The 18,564-nt window shown below is 39.1% G+C and overlaps 5 protein-coding genes across 5 annotated transcripts; all 5 read right to left on the reverse strand.

Annotated features, from left to right (window-relative positions):
• Window positions 1-384: 384 nt before the first annotated feature.
• CBG00798 lies at window positions 385-5,053 on the reverse strand (the record flags this gene model as incomplete). Its single annotated transcript, XM_002635356.1, is given in 15 exon segments — window positions 385-504; window positions 553-1,092; window positions 1,095-1,713; window positions 1,762-2,399; window positions 2,445-2,486; window positions 2,492-2,755; window positions 2,761-3,205; window positions 3,252-3,389; window positions 3,534-3,736; window positions 3,782-4,048; window positions 4,096-4,341; window positions 4,343-4,600; window positions 4,644-4,739; window positions 4,742-4,764; window positions 4,813-5,053. Coding segments are annotated over 15 exon segments (4,140 nt in total), but the record flags the coding sequence as incomplete, so codon positions are not given.
• A 5,063-nt stretch (window positions 5,054-10,116) lies between these two features.
• Window positions 10,117-11,777, reverse strand: CBG00799 (the record flags this gene model as incomplete). The annotated part of the gene is made up of 5 exons (XM_045236636.1): window positions 10,117-10,419; window positions 10,470-11,013; window positions 11,057-11,335; window positions 11,390-11,448; window positions 11,748-11,777. The coding sequence occupies 5 exons, from the start codon at window positions 11,775-11,777 to the stop codon at window positions 10,117-10,119; spliced, it is 1,215 nt and encodes a 404-aa protein (XP_045091665.1).
• A 377-nt stretch (window positions 11,778-12,154) lies between these two features.
• CBG00800 lies at window positions 12,155-14,140 on the reverse strand (the record flags this gene model as incomplete). The annotated part of the gene is made up of 5 exons (XM_002635358.1): window positions 12,155-12,454; window positions 12,500-13,048; window positions 13,483-13,662; window positions 13,705-13,791; window positions 14,000-14,140. 5 exons carry the CDS (start codon window positions 14,138-14,140, stop codon window positions 12,155-12,157), a joined length of 1,257 nt encoding a protein of 418 aa, XP_002635404.1.
• A 226-nt stretch (window positions 14,141-14,366) lies between these two features.
• Window positions 14,367-16,166, reverse strand: CBG00801 (the record flags this gene model as incomplete). The annotated part of the gene is made up of 5 exons (XM_002635359.1): window positions 14,367-14,488; window positions 14,538-14,715; window positions 15,300-15,696; window positions 15,745-15,911; window positions 15,972-16,166. The coding sequence occupies 5 exons, from the start codon at window positions 16,164-16,166 to the stop codon at window positions 14,367-14,369; spliced, it is 1,059 nt and encodes a 352-aa protein (XP_002635405.1).
• Window positions 16,167-17,077: 911 nt separating this feature from the next.
• Window positions 17,078-18,555, reverse strand: CBG00802 (the record flags this gene model as incomplete). Its single annotated transcript, XM_002635360.1, has 4 exons — window positions 17,078-17,344; window positions 17,396-17,635; window positions 18,005-18,195; window positions 18,246-18,555. 4 exons carry the CDS (start codon window positions 18,553-18,555, stop codon window positions 17,078-17,080), a joined length of 1,008 nt encoding a protein of 335 aa, XP_002635406.1.
• Between the last annotated feature and the right edge of the window lie 9 nt (window positions 18,556-18,564).

Consider the following 18,564-nt stretch of genomic DNA (forward strand, 5'->3'; position numbering starts at 1 on the left):
TTAGTTTTTCAAAACTTTTCGAAAAGTCAAAACATTTCGGACTCGAAAAATTTATTTCTGGAAATTGACTAAAGTTCGACTTGAAATCGCCTGTGCAGTTTGGTTGAAAATTGGCTGAAAATCGTCAAAAACATTTTTTGATCGATTTTTCAGATTTTTCAAACTTTCAACGTTCTAAATTTACAGTTTTTTGAAACTTTTTCATACAATCTTGTTGAGTAATCCGTTAAAAATTCAAAATAATTGATTTTCGATTTTTATGATTTTCGGTTTACCTGAATGAGCACACTTCCAACTTACAAACTTGACAAATTTCGAAAAAATGATAAATTATCTTTTTTTAAACCATTTATAAACAAAAGCAACAATTATTTACAAAATCAATTAGTTTTTATTTCTGTAATCAATACATCCTTCACAACTACAGTACTCTTTCCCGACTCCACAGTATCCACCATTCGAGCAGCAATGTTTTGTGTCATCGTCCGGATTGCAGATTGCTATCTGAAATTTTTTTTTGATTTTCTTCACTAATCAAATTTTCTAATTAACCTCTCCATTGATCATGGGTACATCTTTACCACATCTTCCTCTTTTCCCATCTGGTGCATCTTGTGTGTACCATTGTATTGGTCGTGTAGGCTTTACAGGATCCTTCAGAATCAGATTTGGATCTTGTCGATAGTTAACACATCCTTTGCAATCGCAGTATTCTTTACCACTTCCACAGTAACCTGCAGCTCCACAACACGAGAATCCAGGATCATCAGGGTCACAGACAGGGTAGAATCCGTTGATTAATGGCGCGGATTTTCCACACTGACCTTGTTTCTTCTCATCTGAGTTTTCAGGTGTCCACCATCTGACTTCATCTATTGGAACACATGTGTACGTCACTTTATCTCCACTTCCTTCGGAGCACAAGTCAGCAGAAGATACCAAATTCAAAAGAGTGTCTGCGTCGTCGTCCAGGTCTAATGCCCAAATCATCAGGCCTCCCAGGTTTCTCTCGGTTGCATACTTCATTTTTTCTTTTAAACTCCTCTCGTTCTCAAATCCAAGGAACATTCTAGCTCCAGCATTCATAATATAGTCTTGGTTTTCTCATGCCAGGAAGTTGCTGCTTTATTCCATCCTTCCTTTTCCAAATTCCTCCATGCCACATATCCACCTTCGTAAATCCCATTACTTGGCGCAGCAGTCCTCCACATACCATCAGATTTGTCTATTGGTTCAAGAACATTCTTCCAGTACCTTCCATAGAATGGAACCCCCATATTCAACAGACTCGGTTTCTTGGTTTTACAGGTGTAAAATCTCATTGAGAAGTCTGCATTCAATTTCCCAGAAAATCCTTTCAAACTTCCAAAATAGAGTGGCGCAGGTGGTCCGGTATATGCTCCCCATTTGGATTCCCATGCACCGTAGTAATCATAAGTCATCACATTGATAAAATCTGCGTATTTCAGAATTCCACTTAAATCGTATCCCTTTCTCAAGTTCCATTCTCCAGCTGCAGATGCCAATGTGATGATGTAAGGATCTTTTCTTCCTTTCGCCTTCTGCATTTCCGTGAATCGTTCTCTTAGCTCTCGGGTAAGAGTCACATGGTTGGCTTTGTCTTTTCCATTCATATCAGGATATTCCCAATCCAAATCCACTCCATCAATTTGGTGATGCTCAATGAAGGAAGCCACCGAGTCGATGAATGATCTGGAATTAAAAAAAAAAACTTCAATTTTCTCATTAATCTTTATGCACCTTCTTTTCACCGGATCTGCTGCCACTGTCGAGAAATATTGCGAATTATCCCATCCACCAACTGCAAAAATCACTCGTACTCCGGAATTCACTGATCTCGCCTTCCTTTTCATATCCAAAAATCTCCTTTCCGCTTTCACAGCTGCCTGTGGTCCCGAATCATCCTCACTTACTGCTCCAAACTTGACACCTCCATCCAGATACATTGCCACAAATGCAAATATAACATGAGTCAGTTTCTTCAGCTGGTTTTCTGTGATTTCTCGCTCTCCCCATCCTGTGTAATATCCAACGATTCGTTTTCCACAAACGGCTGCTGGCACTGAACTTGTTCCAGTTGGTTCTTCGGTTTTTGGTGGTTCTGGTTTTGGAGATTCTAGCTTCTCTTCCTCACATTTATGACTCCAAGATCCCATCATTTGGTCCTCTTTGTATTTTTCTGTTCCAAAGTATATTCCGTCATTTTTGACAACATAATGGAATGTACTCTTTCCTCGGTTCTTGGATTTTCCTCCATAAACATCAAAACCAATTTTCTGTCCACTCTTATCAATGAATTCGCACACAAAGAGTGTTCTTCCAAATGCATGTGGTTGGAATGCAAACCCCCATTCCTTCTCAAGTGCAGCCCATCCCATCTGTAAACTTTCTATGATTTTAAGATCTAAAAAACACGTCAATACCACATCATCTCCACTCCAGCACCTTCTCTGTATCTCTCTCTCTCAGCATGATCCTTACAAGTTCGCTCATTTCTCATCACCACTGCAGCCTCTTTTCCAGTATCACACCCGACTCGTTTTGGTTGGTTGTATGTCTCCTCAATCAGCTTGAATCCACTAAACCCAAAAATTTTCAACGCGCGAATCTTGAAATATCCATAGGCTTTGCCATTGTGCCAGCTTTCAGCAGCCCATCTACAGTAATCTTCACACTCGAATTCGCTATGCCTGCACATCTTAGGGAAGGCCAGCCCGTGTACTTTCATTGTAGAAAATCAAGGAGTTCGTCACTCACTTCCACTACGATAAGGTGCAAGTTGGATCCTAAATTCAACCTTCCAATAAATCCATAATAATCAGCTGCCAGCACTTCCCAGCACAAACTCAATCCTCCTCTAGATAACATCTTCACCAGCTTAGACCCAATTGCACATAAGCTAATACTTCCTCCTAGTTTCCTCTCGGATAAGAACTTTAATCCAGAGATATCTTCATTTTCCACTTTGCTACAGTCGTTTTCAGATTTTTCGCAGAATATTACAGTATCCGCTGCAAAACTGACTAGTGGAGCGCAGATATTGGCTTCGACATTGATCTCAACAAGTCCAATCGGAAAGGAACATCCACCTGCGAAGCAACCGCCGTAAAGACTTTTGAATACAGATAGACTATCCTGTCCGGTAGTTGGGGTGGAGAAAGAGCAGGCGATGGACCGTTTGGCTCTGGCAAGTTCAAAAGGAAATCTGAAAATTTGATTGAAAAGCTAACCGGAATACTCTCAACATTGTCACATTTTGTGCTTCTAGATCCTCTGCATCTTGACTCTCCATAAACACTTTTGTAGCCAGAACTTGGCAGTACAACAGCAGCTCGTCATTTTCACAGAAGCAAGTCTTGATGTCATCCCTTAAACTTCACACAATCTCGATATACCGTAAAAACTGTATTAGAAGGGTCTCTTTAATAGAAGGGCCTTCGAGAGAGGCTTCAAAAAACAGGCCCTTCTAATCCAGGTATGACGGTATATTCTTCAAATGTTAGAAAAATTACCTCATCTTGGTCTTCTGAATCTGATCACAATATGATTTCCGGGGAAGAGGATGCTGGCTATCGAGAACTTTCCGAATTTTCTCATCTGATTTGTAGAGCTCTTTGAGCTTGGAGTTGACTGCTGGTTTTTGCAGGTCGGATAGTAGTTGTTGGTTCATTGCGTTTTCATTCGCCTCGTTCGGGTTAGCATTGTAGTTTTCGAACTGAAAAAGTCAAGGTTTGATAATTGAAATTCGGTGATTGCTTACTATTTCTGCTAACTTCGGTGCTATATCTTTCAAGCTCGTGACTATCAACTTCTGTGCAGATTTTGTATCGATTCCCAAACTCGAAGTGCAAATCAGTGAACCCCATTCGAACTTCTTCCCGCATTTGGTTTTTGGGTTCAACGCTTCAATCTGTCCATTGCTCAATCCAGTGATTTTTGATAGCTTTTCGCAGTTATCATTTTCTGGAGTGACCCGTTGCGATGACACACATTCCGCTTGTTTGAACGGACCAGTTCCAACACAGATCTAATAAAAATTGACATATAATCTCAATAGTCATAAAAATGTCCAACCTGCTCGGATTTCTCCACTCTATCGCATTTGAATGTTGGATTCAGATGCATCAACCTCCAACTGCTAAGTTGGTAGTGTTGCTGGATCGTTGTGCAGTTTTGAGTTTTATCCACAAACTGAATCGAAGAGCATGGTGTCGTAGAATGACTCTTGACGCAGATTTCCTGATCCTTTGGGATTTTCATGTCACAATTGATTCTCGGATTCAAGAACTTAAAATGGTCTATGGTGATCGAAGAATTTTTTGTCATAACATCCCAATTCCTTATCCATCGTTTTCCATTTAGTGCAAGTCATGTTCGGTAGCTTCCTGTCATCCGCCGACCAGACACAAATAATTCGTCCCACGGGCAGATTATCGCATTTCACGCCTTCATTGGATCTTTGTATTTCGGTTTGATTCGTCTGAAAAGCGTTTTCCAGGAACCAGCAAGTGTCTCCAGGCTTGATTTCGATACGATGCTGGCAAGTGAAGTTTTTGGAGACGCAGATAGTATCACCGATCTGAAATTTGAATGAATTGGAGTTTGAATTTATTTATAGATACCTGAAGAGCATTGCAATCATATTTTGCTTGAAGATCCGCAAGGTCGAGACCATAAGCAACTGACACTTGGAAGCAGGTGTCTCCCTGCTTGATTGTGTGTACTCGTTGCAAGGTTCAAATGCTGAGAAATCAAATTTCTCGAATTTGAAAATTGTATAATCTCACTCACTCTCTATCATCGGAAGCGCCGGTTTCTTATCTTCCAGTGTGGTTGTCTCCTGTACAGATTCCACACCTACACACACTTCCTTCCCTATTTCCAATTTATCGCAACCCAATCCTTCGTTCATTTCTTTAAACTCTCGTTCTGACAATTTCCGGGAGGTCCAAATGTTAAAACAAGTGTCTCCGCTCTTTATTTTCATTTTGGTCAAGCATTTTGGTTTGATAGAGGATGTGAGAACACATAGCCTAAAAAGTAGTTTGGGCTTGAAATTCGTGTTATGTAGTTACTCACTTATCTCCAACTGATAGCTTATCACATGGCACTCCTTGATTTCGTTCTTTTAGTTGTTCTACAGTAACCTTTGCATTCGTTGCTATTTTCCAACAAGTGTCCCCCGAATTTATTGCCCATTTGACGCAATACTCTTTCGATGATACCAGAGGTATCAGAAAAAGTATTAGAGGTATCATAGGACTTGGAACAAAAAAAATACAATGTAAAAAAGTATCAAAATCTTTAGAAAACAAAATAGCAAACTGATAAACAACAACCCAATCAAAAGAGTGTAATAAGGTCAGCTCTTTCGGTGTAAGACAAAATAAGATATCACACGACTGGATTTTTCATCTCATTGTTTTGAAGGTCAATTTTTTTTCTTCTCGTTACGAATCTAAATTCAAAACACATGTTCTCCCTCTTTAAAAAAGATAAAAGGGACTAATTGCTAGGAAATCAAAAACACATTGAAAATGATTTGTGATGTGATTCATTTTACAATTAGTGAATGTTCGACGAATTCAAAAGTTCATTTGAATGCTATGAGGAATAGAAATTGCGGTTCAAAAAGTTCTTAACACAACAATCAAGAGTAAGGGTGGGGAAGATTACCTTTCTTCAATATTTTCTGGTCGTCTCTACGAGTTTTTTCCATTGTCTCCTAATCCACAACATTGCCAAAGTGGTCAGAAACATAGCCGGGACTTTTTGGTCATGGTAATTCTGAGATGGGTGAGGTTCGGCGGTCTAGCTAGAAGCTATTCGGATGAGATCGGATGAGGTGATCTCTGAAAGAACGGGCGGTTTGGTCCAAGGTAACCTACTAAGGCCCGGGCCATGATCTTTCCATGACTGTCGCGAGTGCGAAGAAACCGAAGGTTGCGGTGTGGAAAAAATCAGAAAGAACAAAACATATTAATTCATTTATTCTAATGTTTCCTCGTTCTGCCCCTGTGGCAATAATTTGTGGAAATAATTTGCAATTCTAATTAACTCCTATAAAAGGGGAGCTTGACTATCAGTTATAGATTCTTCTTTTCATTTTAGTTGTCTACTGTAGTGTATTCTTGGTTTCTTAGTCAATAAAAGGTTATACTGGAAGAACGCTGCTTTACCGTTTTTACATGGTGACCCAGGCAGGGCACCATGAAAAAATTCTCCAATTTTTTTTCTTTTAGTCATCTGTTGATCCCAAACATATTTTAACCCCTATCACCCCCCCCCCCCCGTCTTTATCAACCCCGCCCACATGTATTACACAACATTTTTCCGTTTATAAGCGACCAGGATCTTATCATTTCTCGTACCCAGGTGTCGACCGCCACAATGAAATCCGCACCTTTCATATTCCTTATCTACAGTATTTTCGCGGTTTCCGCAAAAGACTATTGAGCAATTTGGCAAGAAGTCAAGTCCGGAGACACTTGTTGGGGGATGATCCGCGGGAAAACGAATCTGACTTTGGACACTTTAAAGCGAATGAACAAAGGGTTGGATTGTGACAAACTCCATGTTGGACAAAAATGAGTCAAACTAAAAATAGTTAGATTTTTGAATCATTTCAGGCTGTGCATCAAACGAAGAAACAGTTGCCGAATTGTCGTTGCCGATTTCGGCAAAAAAATTTCGGCAATTTCGGCAACTGAAATTTTTTTGAATTTAGAGATTTTCACAATTTTTTTAGTCAAAAAAATGATTTCGAAGTTCGAAAAATCAAATTTTGAATACCATCATCCCTCAGAGTGAATTTTAGAGGAAATGTGTCCCAATAATCATCAAAAATACTTGCATCGGATCTAAAAATGGGCTTCAAATATGTGAGCATAGGAGAAAAATAGATATCATGAGTATTAAAAAATTATCCAATCTGTCTCAAATCTCTAGGGAACGTGTGTCGTGAGTTGCCTAACAAGTTGAGCGCACTATTTTCAAAACTCACAATCGGAACAAATATTTTCAACCATTGGAATACCCTCTATTGCTAAAGAGAAATAGTTTCATAAAAAATGTGGTCTTGAGTTGCCAATTTTTTGTAATTACTTTTTTAAGGAACTTATGAAACACATTTTTTGTAGTTCTGAGCCTGATAGAAGCATTTTCAGGTGAGTTACGTATCGATTTTACTGAAAAAAAGACGCAAAACTTTTGTTGCCGAAAATTGCCGAAAGTTGCCGAAATTGCCGAAATTTTTTTTCGGCAATTGCCGAGTTGCCGAACGTTGCCGAAAAGTATTCGGCAAATTGCCGAGTTGCCGAATTGCCGAAAAAATTTTATTGCCGCACCGGCCTGCTGTGCATGGCTATGACCGGTTTCCAGTTGAAGTGCCAAAAAAGGGCATAAGATCAAAACCGGAGATACTTGCTTCAAAATCTGGACGGATAATGTACTTTCACAGCAAGAGTTTATGGATTGGAATGATGGTTTAGATTGTGATAAACTTCAGGTGCATATTTAAAAAAATGATTATTAAAAAAGTTAAATTTCAGATTGGAACAGAAGTGTGTCTGAAGAGACTTTGAATGTTTGCTTGGAAGAATATCCACCCTACTCTATTTTTATAACAATCAATCTGCAAATCTCTATGGATAAAAACAGCCTTCTGATAGAAACTTATTTTGGGCAATAAAAGTATTCAAAGCTCAAACATCTTAATTGTCTATTCTAACAATCGCTGAATATATATTTTTATATATAACCAGCCAGCTGGTGCGCCTTCGGCGCGATTCAATCTAGTTTTTTACTGGTTCGTAGCTTTAATTTAATTTGTTTATTGATCAGGTGTAATAAAACATTAGAGGGCAGGACATGAAAGACTCAGAAAAAATGCCCCTCCCGAGGCCGATCTGACTAGGGGAGGGGAAACGGGGTAATTTAGATATTTGACACAGGAAAAATGTAACCGGTAGAAGAAGAGAAAAGAAAAAAGAAAAATAGGGGAACAAATATATCAATAACGAGTAATACTGGAAGAAATTAAGGATTCAAACTCGGAAGGTAGGAGAAATCGGGTAACTTGGGAAGTGATGGCGTTCCACAGGGGAACAATTGAAGAAAAATAGTCAGAGGAGTAGGGCTGAACAATAATTAAGTTCATAGGGCGACGAGGGGAGGAGGAGTATTTGACATGTGCATTTAGGTTAGGAAAGTAAGCGGAGCCATTTAAAAATTTATAGAGAAGAATTAGTTGAGCTTTTAGCCTACGATGTCGAATGGAGAACATATTGAGGATAGAGAGACGATCAGAATAGGAACTGTACTGGATATTACAACGCTGGAAAATACACTTAGAGAAAAATCTTAAGGGAGATTCTAGTTTTAGAGCAAGGCGAGAAGAAGGCGGAGGGGAATAAACTACAGAACAATATTCCAGAATCGGGAGAACATAACATTTGAAAAGACGAATGTAGAATTCTGGTGACTTAGATCTAAATGACTTTAAGAGTTGTTTGGAACGGAGAAGAGCTAAAGATGTGATTTTGTTGATGTGAGCAGAGAATTTGAGAGAGGAATCAGTAATGAGTCCCAAGTCCCGGACGGAGGAGGAGGGAGTAAGTGCGACACCCGCAATATTGAGAGGATGGGAAGAATTATGGGAACCTAGGCGAAGACAGTTTTAGAGTGGGCAAGAGGGAGATGGTTGGCGGTAGCCCAATTTACAACCATGTTGATACCAGTTTGAAAGGCGATTGGGTCATGAGAATACAATTTGATATCATCAGCAAAGGCGGCAAGGTGAAGAGAGGGAATTTGTTCAAATTCTAAGAGCAGATCATTGATGAATGTGAGAAATAGTAAGGGACCGGAGACTGATCCTTGAGGAACACCAGAGGGAATGACAGAGGAAGGGGGTCCAATAAAATCATAGATTTTGACAGAGAACGTTCGACCAGAGAGAAACGAGGAGAACCAAGCTACGTAAGATTTAGGGACTCCAAAGCTCTGGATGAGAAGTTGATGATGTACCTGGTCGAAAGCTTTGCGGAAATCGAAAAAGACGACGTCTAGTGTATTGTATTTCAAAAGAGTAGCTTTATAATTCGAAAAAGATTGAACTAGAGAGGTGGTGCAGGATCTGTTGGAGAGAAAACCATGTTGAAGACTACTGAATTGATGGAGGAATTCCCATTTGATGCGATCACATACCAATCGTTCGAAAATTCGAGCGAATGGGTCAGTAAGCGAAATGGGGCGATATTTTTCGGGCGATGAAGGAGAACCTTTTTTTGGTATGGGAACGACTACTGCGTGTTTCCAAGAGTCGGGTACATGTGACGTGGAGAGTGAGTCAGAGAAGATAATCGATAAAGGTAGAGCTAGAGTGGTGGCGCATTTTTTAATGATAAAGTAATTGGCCGAATGGGGTGAATAGCCACAACGAGGTGGGAGTTTGCGAAGAAGCTTCTCAATTATCCAGGGATCGAAGATTTCAAGGTCAGAGCCAGAAAAAGGAAGATGCTGATGACTTATTGCGGGAGTGATGGATGCGGATAAGTGAGATGATTATAATTAGAAGAGAATGTTTTGGTGAAAAGGGTGGATTTTTCGTGTTCAGATGTTATAAGACAGCCATTAGCAGAAAGAGGTGGGACTTTAGGTGAAGATCTAATTCTACTTTTGATGAGGGCGCGGGCAGCACGACAGTGTGGGGCTGAGAGGATTCGGAATTGCTTTGAATAGCTTTGCTCTTCACTTTTTCTAAAAGGATCACGTAAATCTATATTTATTTTCAAGTATTTCAAAAGTTGACAGACGGACACCGGGACGGACAGACGCCTCTAGCGTTTTATATATAAGGAAGATACCAGCAAGCTGGTGGGCCTTCGGTGCAATTCAATCTGGTTCTTTTACTGATTTGTGGCTCCGTATTCTTAAAGGGTCAAGTAAAAATTATTTTATAATTTTTCAAAAGTCCACAGACTGACAGGGTAACCAACAGACGCCTCTAGCGTGTTACATATAAGGATGATATACAAAAGTTTTCGAACAAGAAAAACATTCAAATGTACAGAATATACACGGTCATGAAAAATATCAATAATGAGTTCCGATAAAAAGTGGGTGAAGGTCTTTAGTGATCAGGAACATAAACGGATGATCAGCCAGAAAGTCGACGTTGTCTGGTGGGCACCGGTATTCACAGGAAGCATCTGTAGTCGAAGTTGTTCCGTTCTCCCCAACCTCAATCAACACTTTGTGCATAACCTGACTGATTGACGCTCCCGGAGCAATGTCATCTAGCTCAGCGAATGGTCCGCACATTTCAGCTACATCGAGCAGAGGCATAGCATCAGTGAGAGGGAAATCGCACTCAATTTTCCACTTCGGAATTAGGATCTTAAATTTGTGAACTGAATATGTTTCTGGTAATCCATATCATTCCTTACATGTATTTGTTCCTCATTGGCTCTGGTGAGCAGGTTCTGAACTTTCACCGAGTTCAGACCCATGATAGCTTCTCTCAATCCGAAACGATTGATGGGAAGGAAAATACTCATGGCGAAGGATTCCGCTTTATAGCGAAGAGTGAGAACTCGGAACTCATTGTTTTCAGAATAAAGAACTGGACGAGAGCTCGATAAGAAATCGATTTGACGTTTCTCCATATGATTTGTGTGGAAGTTAAGCTTCGTTGTCTGAGCTCCGTCGAATTTGGTACTCCAGTCCGACAAGAAATATGCAGCGTTCACCAAAATTGTAGAAGCTCCTGAAACTAGAAAATTAACTATAGTAAGCATGGATATCCTACCGATTGGAAAGTTCAAGTCATTCATGAACCTGCCAATATGGTTCTTGGTTTTCATTCCAACAAAGGTGTTGATGGACACTGCGGATCCATGAGAATTCTCAAAAAATGGGAGTTGTGTGACCCCACTTCTGAACAATCTTTCGATTTTCTGCAGATAGTCGTTTTTCACTTCTAGTGTAATGCTGAAAAAAATCCAGCATTATTAGACTTTAGTTTTCGTATTACTCTGCAAACAAATGATTGGCCATACACATCTCGGTACCATTCTCTGCTCTCAGAAGCGAGTGGTTCAATTTGGCAAAATGCTTTTCAAAGTGCTTGTGTGAGGTTCCTTTGAGAACGAAATCGCGAATCTGATCCTTGGTACTTCCGGCGGCTCCAGAATGGATCAGTGAGAATCCGAAGGAGATGCAGACTGGAGAGAAGGCGAATAGTTCTCGAGGGTTCTGGAATCGAAGAAGGATCAGAGCAAAGTCAATTTCCTTCTGGACGTTCTTGATGACACTGAAAGTTTGAACTGTGAAAACTGAAAAACAATGAATGGATGCGATGACTCACGGCCTATTGGGATCCAGACTGATAGATATTGAGGAAGCTGTGGAGGATTGGCGACGGAACTAAAAAAAGGAATACATCGATTGACTGAATTTAAAGGCTAGAAAAAATCATTACCGTAAAACCTGTAATAGAAGAGCACCCTCATTTACAAGTTGGAGTTCAATTATCTCGATTCCTATGCAAGATATCAAAAATGTGTAAACTGATAAAATGTTTGTGATACTATGATAAGCATTCTATCACTTGACAACTTTTTTATACCTTTCGCAGGAACCGAGATATACTGCTCAAGGTTAAAAGTCAGTGGGCCTTTCTATTACAGGTTTTATAGTATTCTAATATTAAACTATTCACTCACCCGTGCAGATAGGAAATCCGAGAGACCCATTTTTCAAGGAAATTGTAGATTGTAGATTCGAGAAAATTCCCGAGAGATAGGGAGTCAGATGTGTTTACTGATTTGTATACAACGGTTTGATAGACTTTTTCTGGAATATCATAAGGCTGGATTAGAGCGCATATGCATTGAAAAAACAAATCAATTTTAGTGACTCATAAATTCATTTCGAAATTTCGTAACAAGAAAACAACAATATCAGTTGTGTTGTTTATTTTGAGATCAGAGAAGACCGTCAGTGTTCCGAATCCCTTGGGAGCCGTCACAGTATCCCACGCCAAGAAAGATGGATCCAGACAACAACTTTGGTAGATACTATATTAATATTTTAAAATATATAACGAGCTATACAAAGACCAAAAACATGTTTATTCCTTCAAAAAATCTGCAAAATTCTTCAAATTATATTCATGAGCAACGAACACATCCTCCATGATTGCCTCCATACCTTTCCTTGTCCTCATTTTCACAAGCGACTTCTCTGGCTCTTCCAAATGTGGAGCGTCTAAAAATCCAAACGTTCCGGGGAGAACCATCAAGGACATCAATGGGAAGTGCAAGTTGTAAGAGTCGAAAATCTCTTGATATGAGAAAAGTTCTTCGCCAAGAACTGCTATGAAGGTTTCGTGGAAGATTTTCAGAAGTTCCGGAGCTCTTTGCCGACGATCCTGGAGAATTCAAATTGGTTAACTTTGTAAAAATCAGCACCTTACTTCAGGAGTGAGACTGCTAATAAACAGTCTTGTCATATCAAATGCCGGTGGGAGCAGGGAAAGTGCTTGCCAATCAATAATAGCTTTCAATTCCAGCTTTCCATCGCTTCCAGCTTTATACAGCATATTCGATTGCCATAAGTCCCCGTGATTAAGGATTGGATGGAAACCCAGAACTTCAGAGATCCTTGTAAACTTGTTGAGAATTTTCAGATACTGACGATAGACATCAACAAGTTCTTCCACCTTGGAACGTTCCAAGAATGAAAATGCTTGAATTAGATTTTGAAAAGTGGATTCGATGGTTGCTGGTCCCAGAAAAGTGTTAAAATAATACTCGAGAAATTCGGCACCTAGTGCGAACGATTTTTCGTCATCGGATAGTTTGTGTCCCAGAGCAGCAAATGTAGAAACTCCTTTGATTGTAGGAATAAGGTCATCAGCAGAAAAAGGCTCTGTCATAGAAGTTGTGAAGATGTCAGGGATGTATTCCATGATCATATACCCCTTAAGGTCGGACTCGCTCGTGAATGGTTTCAGGGCGTAGACCTGTAAGATGTAGGTTAAGATGTAGGGTAATTGGAGCAGAGCATCAAGTTACTTGTAAATCTATCGCTTGGCGGGCCTTCACAAGCCCTGCCATAGTTGCTTTTGGAAAAAAAACATTTCTGGACCAACTGAATGTGATATGATAGCACTCGACGATTACTACAAAATGATACTACTTACAAAACTTTATCTTCTCTATGAACAAAGTTACAAGGTCACAAAGCTGTGACCATGTAGCTCAGACGGTTTTTGGCTCGTAACTTTGTTCACAAACCAGATACAGTTTCCCAAGCAGTATCGTTTTGTAGTATCCGTCGAGTTCTATCATATCTGATTTACTTGGTTCAGAAATATTGAAAAGAAACTATGGTAGGGATCGCGAAGGCCTGTCAAGTCCCGGCTTACAATTACATCCATCAATAAATTCAACTCACTTTTGTAAACGGCACATCTGGATGATTGAACTTCTCCAACAACTTGTATGCTCCGATTTCTCTATTATGTGCTTCTCTCAAAATCTTCCCCAATTCTTTCAGCTTCTGATCCTCGAACCCATTCTCATCGGTATATTTCAAAACTTTGGAAAATGCAATATATGGAAGTTGGGAGCAAATCTAAATGGAGTCTGTAGGAAGCTCACAAAAACAAATAGTTACCTTTACTGCAAATCTTTTGGGTAGAACTTTTCCTGGTTCCACATTTTGCCAATCAGCTTCAATTAAAGCGATTTTGGACATGAATCCCTGGAAACTTCAAATGTTAAGTTACCAAAAAGTCTGTAATAGAAGGGCCTCTGCATTTTTTTACTTTGAGCCGATTTATCTAGGTTCAGGTAAAATATACGAAAAATGTGTCCATTGGCAAAACACTTCTAACACTATGATAAACAATTGACTCAAGGTTAGGGGCCTTTCCATTGTAGGTTAAAAGGTATTTTAAAAAGTGCCTTACCTTCAAGTCACTAATATTTCTCGCCGTCTTTCTGTCTCCAAACGTTGCCTTCGTGCTGAACGTCTTCTGAAGTTCCTTCTCGACATCTTCCCACGTCACATGAGTCTCCAGAATACCTTCAGCAGTTTCGTAAAGAGTCATTATTGGTACTATTGGTTTTGTCCTCTCCTGTTTTTATACAAGATACGTCACAAACACCTCTTTTGATTCCGTGTTGTGTCTGTCACAAACTATGCGCACAGTTGTCTGCGTCTCCACCTAACACATTTTGTCTACATAATGTACATGATCTCCAATGCGGTCACTTTTTGATACTTTGATTTATTCTTTGATTCAAAAAGGGAGGCAAAAATACAAAACATTTAATTCACTCATTGGCAACTTGTGTTGATGTGCTCATCGGTTCTGGACGTTTTGCAATAGATTTCGGACCACTTTTCGGTGCTTTAAATGGCGTTCGTATCTTTTTCGTGACCGATTTCAAAAGTTCTGAAATTTGAAAACCAACTTTTGAAGTTCAAAATCATACAATACTCACTCAATGCAATTTTACGATAATCTGACACTACATACATCACAATGAGAGCATCAATAGCTGGATACATTGTAAAACTGCAAATGAGTACGCCAACTGACATGTCGATTTCCATTTTGAACATTGGAAGGCAGACTATGAAAACCAAAGGTGCGAAAAGGGTCATTGTGGGGGCGGATATCTGAAAAATGAGTCACTTCAAGTCACTAAAACATTTCTGACATTATGATAAACATTTTTGTAGTTCAACTTTAATATTTTCATACAAAAGTTTAATATTTTCATACAAAACGAGATATACCGTAAAACCTGGGATAGAACTGGTATCGACACGGCCAAGTTTGAACTAAATTTGCTTGGCTCCTATGCAAGATATCAAAAATGTTTCAAATGATAAAATAATACTGATATCATGATAAACAATTTATTGGTTAACACATTTTTAGTATCTGTGACAGGAACTGCGATAAGTCAAAGTTGCGGGTTATGGAGCCTTTCTATGACATGGTTTATGGTAAAAGTCACTATAAACTTCGAGCTCAATTATCTAGGTTCCTATACAAGATATCAAAAATAGGGCAACTGATAAAAAACTTCTGATATTATGATAAAAAATGTATCAGTTGACAACTTTTTGATATTTTTGACATGAACCGAGATAAATTGGCTCAAATGGGCTCTTCTTTTATAGGTTTTACGGTATAGGTATAAAGTTGAAGGCTTGTTGGACATTGTGCTTACAGTAATTGAAAAAAAAAATTGTACCTGGATAACCAACGTTTTGAAAAACTGCTGATGATGCCGTCGAAGCGCCGGTGAGTAGTACTTTATCTTGTCTTCCATTTTCCAGTGCATTTTCAGCCCGCAACAAATCATAATGGTATACTGTATTGCCATAATTGTGAAGATGTTCAGAAGACACATCACATTCCACCATCTAATCGAACCATCTACCGGATCGTAGGCCACAATTCCCATTGCTGGAATTTCAGCCAAGGTCATGTTGTATCGAAGTGGAACCTCATCATGAAAATAGGCAAAAGAGATGTCGTCAAACGTCATGAAGGTGTAGGTACCGATGGAGTATTGGAAACCGAAAAATGAACAATAGGAGAACCAAATGAACATTGAGAAGCCACGAAAGAATTTCAGATGTTTCTGGCTGAAATTTTCAAGAAATTCCTAAGAGTCTTCGACTAGCCTGGCTTACTTGAAAACTGCCAAGTAGCGGTAGATGAATAAAACTGCTAAAAGGGAAATCGTAAAAGCGTAGAACCAAGTGTAGACAGCTAGAAGGACCTTGGAAACATCAAGACTTACGTTTAGTGGTCTCGATAAGGTAAAGTACAGAGCGCCAGTATTGAGCATGTGCACGTTCTGAGTTTTTCAAATTTAAGAAATCCTCTAATTCTCCACCACCAGACAAAGACAACTCACCGGATAAACCACCACCTCAACCACAGCAAAAATCATACCGAATGCCGCGAACATTGTAATCAGAAATTTATAACTGCCAAATACACTTTGCTTTACAAAGCATGTCAAAAGAATCTGGATTGTGCAGAAAATCATTGTTGAACAAAATCCAACTCGAGCCACGATGTTTGAAACGAGACTGTGATCGGTAGACATTCTTAATGGGCGAATGAAGTGGGGTGTATATAACAAGCTACTTTTTGTTCTGATTTTGATAATTTCCGGTAGGATGCATATTACGTTTTTGGAGGTTGGCCTTCTAAGAAGAATTTAGACACATGGTTTAGTTTTATTTTTCCAAGAGTCTAAGTCTGAAAAGAATTATAGCATGTGTTTCCGTCAAAGTATCGGGAACTACAGGGTATCGCGTTTGTACTAGCGTAAGATTTGAATAAAGCGTTGTACTAGGATCAAATTTGGAGTGCGAACATTTAGAAAATTCATCAGTAACCTCGTCAAGTTTTGAGTTGTTTGATAAATTTTTCGCCTAGTTGTCGCTTGTCAAAGTTGCTTCCTCTCATAAAAATCTTTGGACAACCATATCATTACCTAGACTTTAGGAATCGCTTTGAAAATGTCAAGGCGCAAGTCTCCGCCTCAACTTTTCCGATCTAACTGATAAGCGCTTCTATAAAAGAGTGCTGCCAGTTAGTGTCGGGGCTCTTTCTTTTATCATTTTCTCTTGTTTAACATTTGGTACTTGATGTTGATATAATGCCTTTCCAAGAGGAAGGAGTACAATAAAGTAATTGTTAGTAAGTGTTAAGTACATTATCATAAAATCGCTACACCATTCATAAGCTCTCCTATTCTAATCAGGAGTTACAGTTAGTTGATTACATGGTTTTGGCTATCCATAAGGATAAGGAACCGCCAATAATCATTTTTGTAATTACAAAAAATTCAGAAGCTTTGAATCAAACGTAAAACTACATTTCTACCAATTTTCGTGCTTCCAAGATACCTGTGTCTAAAGATATACAAGTTTTTATCAGTCCGGGATTTGTGGGCACAAGAAAACAACAGATTTTCAAGAAGCTCAACTCATTTATTTTTGTATATCAACATTACATTGTCACAACTACAGCACTGACTTTTTGTGAATCATCGGCTTTTCTGGCTTTCCTTGTCCATCTGAAAAGCCAATATACGCTTTCAAACGTTGCCTCTCGATACGGTTGATGTATGAAAACCATAGTTAACGTGGCGAAAATTCCATGAAGCGCGAAGAAAATCATGACTAATCTGTTCAAAGATTGATCGTAGTGGTTCAAGTAGGTAGATGTGATTAGGTACTCCATAGGTATGCTTATGAGAATGCAGGGGCAGAGTGTCTGGAATTTTGAAAATTTGAAATACTTGGGATAAAAATTGGGTTAACCTACTTGTATCACTATGGCCATCACTAGCTTCCTTCTCATTTTTAATGTCCGCTGAGAAGCAGCCAACGCCTTATTACGGCTCTGTCTGATTAATTTGGTGAGAGTGGTGATGAAGAAAATTAGGCACTGTCCTACGGCGAACAAATTAAAGAAAAATACACAATACAACGGAGTAGCTGAATCCAAGGTGAGAATAAAAACTTTTCGATCATCGTAGAATTGCTGGATGTTGCATGGAAGGATCTGAAACTGGAGCACAATTACCCCGACTGATAAAACCAGGTATATCTAGACATAAGTAACTGGGAAGCACGGAAATTGGTAGAAATATTATTTGAGGTTTGATTCAAGGCTAACCAAATTTTCAGAGCGATTTCTCAAGTCCGGTTATGATTGTCCAAAGATTCTTGCATGCCGATGCGCTTGAGATAAAGCAACTTTGACGAACGAGTACTCAGCTCATAGCTGACCAAACGATTGGACACTTCGCCAGTTTGCTGATGAATCATTTGAATTTTTGTGCTCCAAATTTGAGCCCAGTTCAACGTTTTATTCAATTTTTATGCTAGTACAAATTCAGGTCTTGGTAATTATGTGCCGCATTATGTTTACCTTTTTCAAATCCACGAAGGCTTTATCTTGATTGGGCAACTCGAAAAACGCGGGAACAAAATAAAGCAATGTTGACATGTGGTTGATTACCATTACAGGTTTTCGTGCATTACACCAAAATGGATTCTCATTTTCTCCGTAAAGAATGTAATAACGATTTTCATATATACACCATATCGATACAGTAACCACTGAAAGTACAGTAACCACTGCTCATTCAACTTTCAAAGACCTGACTTACACCCAAACAAAGAAGTTACTATATAAACTTGGAGTTCTGGAAAGTTGATAATACCAAGTGCAAGTCCGGAATACGTTGGATGAAAGATATAAGGGACGGATAGACTGATGCTCAAATCTAGCAGGGCATTCAGAACATGACAATAGAGCATTATCCATTTGACGGAAGCCATCTGAAGTGGCGTTTTGTATAGAATACAGTATGCTCCGTAGGCGTGAATAGGCATTTCTAGACATGTTATGATGTGGAAGATGAGTGTATAGATTTTGGGATCAGCAAGATCGTTGGAGCTAGGGATGCAATCTTCCATGTAATAGGA

Source organism: Caenorhabditis briggsae (assembly GCF_000004555.2).
Source record: "Caenorhabditis briggsae complete genome, chrV, whole genome shotgun sequence".
In the NCBI taxonomy this organism is placed as follows: Eukaryota; Metazoa; Nematoda; class Chromadorea; order Rhabditida; family Rhabditidae; genus Caenorhabditis; species Caenorhabditis briggsae.